Source organism: Anneissia japonica, unplaced genomic scaffold, assembly GCF_011630105.1.
Source record: "Anneissia japonica isolate Jap-2015-1 unplaced genomic scaffold, ASM1163010v1 scaffold1239_len605302_cov174, whole genome shotgun sequence".
NCBI classification, from domain to species: Eukaryota; Metazoa; Echinodermata; class Crinoidea; order Comatulida; family Comatulidae; genus Anneissia; species Anneissia japonica.
The window spans coordinates 444,112-453,749 of NW_022748776.1; the positions used below are offsets into that span (position 1 = coordinate 444,112).

Below are 9,638 nucleotides of genomic sequence, written 5' to 3' on the forward strand. Positions count from 1 at the left end.
CTTTCTATACTGTACAGACTAACGCGGCTATACTTTTTATTCATCATGTTGGAGGTTCTTGCAATTTAAATACTGTATGCAACCAAATATTGTTTGTTTACTATATTCACATGGCAACCAGACAGACTGTGAGTCTGACACAATCCATGTGATGCTCCAGATGATTTTTATCAATTATTTATCCAGATCAAGGACCGTTTATTCAAAGTGGGGCATTCATTAGTATATTCAGCAAAACATTTAACCATTTAGGGAATGGTATTAAAAATGCATTGGTATATGAAGACCTGAGAAGGATGTCTCTGGTAAGAGCATGGCTAACCACAAAGTTCTGTACAGTATTCTACAGTATGTGGCCAAAAAGCTTAGAATTGCAACAGGTCAGACTGCCCAGATTTTGTGGCTACCATAAGATGAGGGATGTCCTATTAAAATTTGAATAGAGTTCGAAAATCTAAAAAGAAATTATTTGATCAATTGAAGGATTTCAAGCCTATAGCTTAAAATCATTGGTATCCATTTATGAATTTATTGTATATTGCTGTATAATGTGACTATCTCCCTAAGAATAAGGCTAGAGCTCATCTGAAAAAAAAAAAATCAATAATAGCAATTGCTATTATTTCAACATAATTTGTAGCTAAGTAAATGCACTTTAACTTCTTGGTGTATATTTGGATATCAAATCAAACGTAAATCGATACAATCTAAGTTAATTAATAACAAGATTAATGTTATTATACCACAATATTGATTAGTTATCGAAGGTCATTAGCTCAGCTTGTGTGTAGTGTGTTTGAGGGTGAAGATGCAGCATGGAGCAAAGCAATGGGAGTAGCAAGGCAGTTTGAATTGGAACAAAGAGGATTGCCTGGAGTGGAAGAGCAAACTTATTGGAAGGACATGTTTAAGAGGAGTGACAGCCTGAAGTGGAGAGGTAGCATGGATGGCATGAGATAGTGTGGAGAACATCAGGTAACCTAGAAGGCAGGGGTAACCTGGAGAGCATGAGGTAACTTGGAAGGTCATGGGGTAAACTGCTGTGTAAGAGGTAGCTGAGAGTCGAGTGGCGGTTTGTAGTGTAGAGCAGTTTTTTGGGGTGGGGGGCATTTTCTTTTGACAGCGAGTCACACTTCATCTGAAGGTTTAGATTATTCATCTCATGTAAATACATGATAAGTGTATAAACATTATATTATAATATTATTTATATTTTGTAGGTTAGTTATTTTAAGCATTTACTTTACAGTTGACCTGTAAATATTTCTGAGTATGAAATGCGATGTGAAATGTGATCTCATCTAATTTCATATGTTATTTTTCTACCTTTCTTTAATTTTGTAATATTATATACAGTCGATTGTTATTTATTTTGTTTGTTAAATTTTCCCCTTTTTTTTGTTTTTGTTTGTACGAACGCACCAATTGATATTGAGTGCCACCGATTCAAAGGTGTATGTTCAAATAACTAATTAATAAAATTACACACAGATTAAGAAACATAAATACAATACAAGATTCAAGATATATTTATATGTGAACATGTACAACTGGGTTCACATGAAATTTGGTTTCCAGATGCCTCAACAGATTGCAAATAAAATCTACAACACCTCAAAAAATGCAAATGACAAGTAGCAAGACATTGCATTCGAAAAGATGGAACTTGAACTAACTGTTTACTTAAAAGATTACAACCTTGATACAATAATTATTCAGTAAGAATGGACAATGAAGAACAAAATCAATACCTATTTATTACATACAGTAATTACAATCTTCTTCTGACCTTGTTTTTATCTTATTTCAACTTAAACAATGGACCTATTAAACTATGTTTTTAATACTATAATACAGTGTACTGTATGAATAAACAAACAGTCAAAAATATATATCAGTCCCTACCTACAGCACTTAAATTAACATAACTTTACATAAATCATTTAACTGGTAGTATGAAACTACACTTTCATCAACGATATTAGATGGATCACACTTCAAAGATAGTGAAGAAGATTTTTTTAAATTTATTATTAAATTATATTATAATAATGTTTTTCAGCAATATAACATTAATAATATTGGCAACAAAGAAGATAGCTGGCCTAAATACAGCATTGTGAACAAATTTAGTAGAATTTGTTATAGGGAGAAGATTTACATATTCTGTACAGTAATTACATTCATATAGAGTTTTATACTGATGGTAAAATTACTCTTAAAGAACATAAGAGCAGTGCCATACATTGAAATTTCAATACATTTCTTGCAGTTAATTACAGTGACTGTAATGTATGATTGGATACTATTATACTAATGAAAGAATGTACGATATACGATATCTTTTAATAGCTGTCGTCTTCGCTTTTTCTCTTCTGAGTTGATGTAGTGAAAAAAAAATTGTCTTGATGCATGTGTTGAGAAGTAGTTGGTTGAAAGAAGATTTATTGCATTTTTCGCAGTGATGATCGTAAAATGTTATCCAATGTTTTTCACGTTGAAAACTGACCTGAATTTTGGATTTGCTAGTATGAGGAACAAAAAAGGATGAATTTAGATTCCTGTTGCCAGAGGTCTTGCTGGCCTATACTTGTTGATACGTATAATAATCCTTGTGGTTTGTTGAAGGTGAAGTTTACCAATTTTAATAATTTTAGAAACCCTGTTTAATTCTCAGTTACATAATATCCCATTTTTGAAATTTTGTAATCTTGTGTGCACTTGAGACAAACACACTCGCAACTAGATTATTTTGGTGACATCGAAAATTGCATCGGTCGATGCAAATTTAGCGACAGGCCATTGTAATGAATCAGATAATGGGTGTTGTTTAATGATGGATATGAATCATTTTGGATTTTAATTACCAGTAATTGATAAATAAGGCATTGGATGAATCTGGGTTGTTAATTAGTTACTTGCTATTCAGTTAAACTAAAGGTTATACGGTCTCCCTCCAGTTAAAGACGACTTTCTGATTTCGGGCTTTCCATGGTCTTTAGCAGCTTTGGTCTCTAATTAGAATAATAAAGAAAAAAGACATTGTTAATTTGGGACCACATAAAAAGTGGTCTTTAATTGGAGGAGTCTTCAATTGTAGCAGGGACTAGCCAAACCAGTCTCTCATTGCAAAAATCGATCTTGAGTTGTTAATACAGGGTTAAAGAGTAAAATAAGAGCTATAAGATGGTTAAAAAAATCCTTAAAATCAGACATTTCCTTATGATGTTACAAGCGTTTAAACATACAGCTGTTTAAAGAACAATATGAGAAATCAGCCTTCAAAGTTTATGATTTCAGGCATTTCTCATGCAGAAACTATTATCCAATTTTATATATATATATATATATCTGTTTCCTTCACATCCAACAGCAAGTACACTCGCCACTTACAGGAGGAAAATGATGCATAAACCAAGTCTCTTTATGAGGGCAGGCTTAGGGAGTTGAGTTGCTTTTAGTTGTGAGAAAAAGTCCTGCTGTGACAGGAATTGAACCCAGGACATTGGGATCAGAAGGCAAGCATCTTAACCACTAAGCTATTCAATTCCACTCCAAGAATCCTTAAAAAAGTGTTGTTTTAACATTGAAAATGGGGAAAATAACAGCATAGCAATATGTATAGATATATAAAGGTTAGTTTAGTGCAATAAAATAGATTTTAAAAAATTAGACATTGCAGCATGTTTTGGCCATTTCCTCTGAAACACGATTTGCGACGAGTGACTGGTTTGGCTTGTCTTTGCCACAATTAGAGGGAGACCTGTGTTTGAATATAGTGATTTTTTTTTTCACTCTGTACATGTAATCTTTTTTTCCTCTTTCAGGATGGATACATATCATTTAAGGAGTTTATATCAGCATTATCAGTTACATCAAGGGGTTCGTTAGATGAGAAATTGGATTGTAGGTCATTTTTGAGTTCTTATTTAAAAATGCATTCAAAGATTATGTGTTTACCATTATTATATAAAACATTACCATTAGGTGACAACAGTCATTGACCCACATCTTTTGAGTCTTCTTTATTAGAATATTGCTTCTATGCCATAAACATGGCATCTCTGCATGGTGTTGCTAATGATCTTTTGTTGATTTAGTTGGTGTTGTACATCTTACACTGTCTCCAATATAGTAGTAGTTGGTGTTTAATTATAGTTAATTATCACCTTATATTGCTTCCCTGTAGTTGATTCTTCATTTAACATCTTATATTATTATCCCTCTATTGTTGGTGTTTAATTATCATCTTGCATTAACACTTCTTTATAGTTGGTGTTATCTTTTGACATCTTAAATTGTCTCCTCTATAATTGGTACTGTGGTTAACAACCTACTGTAGTTGGTGTTAATGAGATATATAACATTGCTTCTACTACATAGAATTCTCATGTAATATCTGTTGAGATCTTACGTTGCTTCTAACTATATATTTGGTGTTAACATTTAGCATCTTATGATACTTTTCGATAGTTGTTGTTATCATATAATATCTTATATTTTTCAGGGGCATTCAATCTCTATGATCTAGATCATGATGGATTCATAACCAAGAAGGAGATGCTTGATATTGTGGATGCAATTTACAAGATGGTGGTATGTTTTCTATGGAGCAAAGCACTTTTGCTGTTTGATATTTTCAAGTTCATCTGTTTAATTGCCATAATTTTCTTATTATAGCAGAAGATGAAGAGATTAATAGCCTGATGAACTAATTGCTAATCAACGAATTATGTATCATATATCTTATACCATCATAATCAATTATAGAAACTGATGTAAGAGGTAAATATATACAGTAAGGAAATTGAAAGTCAATACTAATTTCGTTCATAAAATATTTCTTGACGGTTTGCATGTTGAGTATCAATAACAAAATCATTAAACTTTTGGTACACCATGTGTAATAATATGGTTTTTGAGGTAAAACCACTGGTTGGTTTAGAGGTGGATCCAGAAATTTTTTAAACGGGCAGGTACAACATTTTCAGAGTAGTGCTAATTTCAATACATAACATTGATATGCATTAACATTTTTTAATTAGTCCCAGGGAGATTACTCTGTCCGTCATCAGGTGAATTATGACTTCTGTTGGTCTTGAATAGAGATGGTGATCGTCAATGATCCACTGTTTCCTTTAAAAATAAAGGTGGTGTGACTAGTGCTTGATTGGAGTAAGAAAGCCAGGTAGTGTCCATTCATCGTGGCTATGTTTTCCCATAATAAAAGTTAGCTTGTTGGGTTGGCTGTGAACAGTAAATCTGAAAACAAGTAATGGGGTTAATAATAAGCAAGGTGTGACCATTCTCCCGCCATTTAAAGGACTAAGCCCAGGACGCTCGTAATTTACAGGTCACCATCCCATGCAAGTAAATTGAAAACCAACATTTACATGTAAACAAATCTATCAAAGTGAAGATCGTTTAAATAATGATCGACATATACGACAAATCCAATATATTGTGAAACTATGTTATGCTTGTTGTAAATCTCAATTGCTTCCCTAGTGCGTCTGGAGTGCCAAGTAGGTACTGGAGTGATTAGTTTAGAGTCCTAATGAATTTGATGATTTTCCTGTTTTGGATGACTTTTGGTATACATGTCGTCTTCCATGACCTTGATGTTCGTTGAGTCTGGTGTAGAGGTCTCTACCGGTCTCTCCAATGTAGACTTTACCACATTCACATGGAATCCTGTATCTGGACTTTTATTGGCCGATGGTTTATCATTGTGTGTGTGTGTGGGTGGGTGGGGCTAGATGTGTATGTGTAGTATCCCCTGAAGTTTGTTAGGTTAATTTTTTCCACAAAGGCTACAACTTACTTTTGGTCTAACCATGGTCTACAAAACAAAATATACTGGTATGAAAGGATGATCAACAACTGAGACCAATAAGCATTAGCTGTACCATAAACAACACATAACAAGGGGTTTGACTGCAGTAAAGTAAGGACAAAAGAAAACAAAATCAGTATCGTCCACTTATATATACAATGGGCATGAAAACCTATATCATTATACAATAGTAGGTGGGACAATACTTATAAATATATCTTGTACTCTTCATAAAAAACAAAGTGCATTGTGTGTATGAAAGCTTGGGTTTCAAATCTTCCATGAGGCTTGCTATCCCAAAACCAGTGTACCTGTTGCTGATTTTTAGTAAACTGAGTAATTAACATAAGACTGTTTCAGTATCGTATACTATAGTAAAGAAAAGCTGTAATACTTATACTCATAACTTTGGCATAGTAAATTGATTCCATTGCTAAATTACCCATCATTTTATTTTTAAAGCTTATAATGTGGAGAATATGAATGTATTAAAAAGTTTTCGTGTTTTTGTCACTCATGCTGGTTTGGCATGGCAAGTCTTAAACATGTTCATATTATGCTCCATGGTTCTTACTTTAAAAATGTATTCATGCTACTAATATTAAAAATTGTCTTGTTTATTGTATTTGCAGGGAAATATGCTTGATCTGCCAAGTGATGAAGATACTCCAGAGAAGAGAGTAAATAAGATATTTGGTCAGATGGACACAGTAAGTTGGTGGACAAGACACAGTGTCAATTCCATGTTTGTTTATTTTTTAATTACATTAATTTCATGTCTTACGAGGTACTGAATTTTTTTTACTGATATTTAGCATTTTTATTTCTTATTTTATTTACTCAAAAAAACTATTTCGTTTTGTCCATGTATTATATACGATTAATTCAAAGGAAGAAAATGAATGTTTCAAATGAAAATACTAATATAATTATGGGAAAGGTGTTACTTATTTGCCTGTAAATTGGTATAAATTTAATTTGTAAAACATTAAGAAATATTGAAATTATCAAGTTCTGATTTATTAGCTTACTAGCCTGGAATACTGAAAATTGTAGTGCTTTAAAGAATAGGATATTGCAAGCAGTGAACTTAGTCACGATTCAAAGCGCCATATCCCTTCACAAGACAAACATAAACACAATATGCTCTACATAAACTAAGTCTCACTAGGAGGCTTAGGGAGTGGAGTTGTTTTGGTCATGACAGGAATTGAACCCAGGGATTGGAAGGCAAGCATCTTAACCACCAAGCTATTCAACTCCACTTTTTAGTTTTATTTTACATGATACTGGCATTCGAGAAAAAAGTACTCTTCTACAGGTGAAAGGCAGTAAGCAAGTCACCTTTCCTTTAGGTATAGATATAATATTGAACCTTCCATCTAAGTTATATTGATTACAGTGATAAAATCTCATGTGCAATACCTTGAATCTACACAAATTAAATAATGCAAATTGTCTGTAATGCTTTGCTGTGATGAAAGCAGTAATCAAATTATGTCTCTTATAGTATGAACATGGTAAATATGAGAAATAAAAAAGACTATAAATACTGCCAACAAGTTTGACCATGTCATATTTTTAGTGTCTACATAATTTATTGCACAGAAATCATTCAGCTGATAAATAGGTTTGCCTCATTAAATTTTAGAACTGCCATTTATGTTTTTTAATTTGGCAAATATATACAAATTTATGGTGATTAGCATACTTCTTTAGCTTGTTACACTTGAAGATGGATATATCAACTGTGGCTAGTCTTATTTCCTAAGTTCAAATAGAAAATAGAATAGACATGAAATGACATTTTACAAAATACATTAAAAATTATATTAACATCCTATTAAATCTGAAATCTGTGTTTCCCCGAACACAAATTGTATTCCTTGTTACTTAATTAACCTAAAACTTGAACAAGGAGGAATTGTCCTTTCCAATTAACAGAAAATAAATAATACCATACCTATAATCTTTGCATTTATACCACTATATTAAACTTCTACCAGCAAATTTTTTTTTGTAGTACTATAGTACATCAGTAAATCATTCAATCATTTTATTTATTTTAATTTTTGAACCTTGTCATTCTAGAGTTTGTGGGTGCTGTAGTATTTAACTATAGTTGCTTATTATAAATATATGTATCAGATAATAATAATAATAATAATAATAATAATAATAATAATAATAATAATAATAATAATATTTATTTGGCGATCATCAAGTACAATTTAAGCCCGGATTGAGAATAGGCACAAGCCCAAACAGATACTGCACTCACTCCACCTTATACAAAAATGAACTGAATACCAATCAAGTTTTGTAATTATACAAAAACAAAAATATAAAAGCACTAAACAAAAAATTACAAACAAAATACAATAAAGTACAACTAATATAATTAAATATAGTACTTAGTTAGAGCAGATTTAAAAGATGAGATTGATGAAGAATTTTGAATTAAAGGTATTTTGAATTACAGGTATTAGATATTAGCTTTCATTTCAAAAATTTAATGAGACAATATTTTGCCTGCCAACTAACAGGCCTACAATTCACCCTCCAATTCGAGAATACCGTAGGGACCTGAAAATTTGTTGTGGTAAACTTTCAGGGATGTTGTATAATTAATGTTCATGATATTCTTTGCTTATTTGTGTAGTCTGGTCGTGGAAAACTAAACAAAGAAGAATTCCGAGAAGGTTCAAAATGCGACCCCTGGATTGTGCAGGCACTATCCTTGGAGATTCCACAGTAAGGCTCCGCAAAATAGTACTACTGTATATGATATATTGGAAGAGCTTTCTTCTCATTTATACCACCGACAGTCAAAAACTAGAAGAGGACTTGAAGAAGACTTGACCTGATAATTACAGCAATATTTTGATGTCAGATCCAGAGTTTATTCATTTTAGTAGATAATCTTAAATTATTAGTATCTGAACAGATTTTTCCATCCATATTCCATTTTGATGTGCTATATAGTTGATTTATACAATAAGTCAAAGGCTGTGTTTTTTTTTTTGGTTTTTTTTTTTCACTGAATTCACTTTACCTGCTGACGCTAACATAGCCTGTGGGCAGAAATCCTAAGAAATAAAACATACACTATTTAGTTCAAAAAAGCTAGGCTGTTTTTATTATTACATAATGAATTTTGATTTTTCATAAATCGTATTTGAGCCCTTTGCTTTCTATTCCTTCCTGATGATTTTTTGTCCACTTTGTACCACTTTTTTTTTACCCCTCATAAATTTACTCATCTCTCTTCCTCTATGGTAGAGAGCTTTAGATATTTGTTTAAATAATACTCAATTATGCTTACGGTAATTTGAATTTGTCCATTTATTTTTAAATGTTATCCACTGGTTTATACTTTTATATAAATAGTTTAAGGTTATTTTATATCAATCATTTATTTTACATGGTAGAATTATTTGTACATTAAGTCCTCTGATTACACAAGTAGATATATGACACTTTATATATAATTAATGCTATTATTATTCTATTATTTATTTGTATTAAATTAGATGGCGTGTACAAATTCAGTATTATTAATATTAAACATCTTAAATTGTGGTCAGCTATAATGAGATGTATTAATAGACACCTCAGTTTATCAAAAATAGTGGTCTTCATTTACCATTGTTAATGACTTATAATTAATGCTGAAGTTTCTTTTAAGTTTAAAAATATTGGTGTAATATATGGACGAGACTGATATAATAAATATTTTGTTATTGCTATATTATAATCCATATGAATATTATATATATATATATATATAATTTTTAAATTA

General features: G+C 31.5%; 1 protein-coding gene across 1 annotated transcript in view; it reads left to right on the forward strand.

Annotated features, from left to right (window-relative positions):
- The window catches only part of LOC117120970 (neuronal calcium sensor 1-like), a 23,062-nt gene extending 13,430 nt beyond the window's left edge, over window positions 1–9,632 (forward strand). Inside the window, exons 5-8 of the mRNA XM_033266072.1 lie at window positions 3,828–3,906; window positions 4,508–4,596; window positions 6,469–6,546; window positions 8,499–9,632. Coding sequence (XP_033121963.1) covers window positions 3,828–3,906; window positions 4,508–4,596; window positions 6,469–6,546; window positions 8,499–8,594 — 342 coding nt within the window. The 3' untranslated portion in view covers window positions 8,595–9,632. The remainder of the gene's footprint in view (window positions 1–3,827; window positions 3,907–4,507; window positions 4,597–6,468; window positions 6,547–8,498) is intronic.
- Window positions 9,633–9,638: the final 6 nt, after the last annotated feature.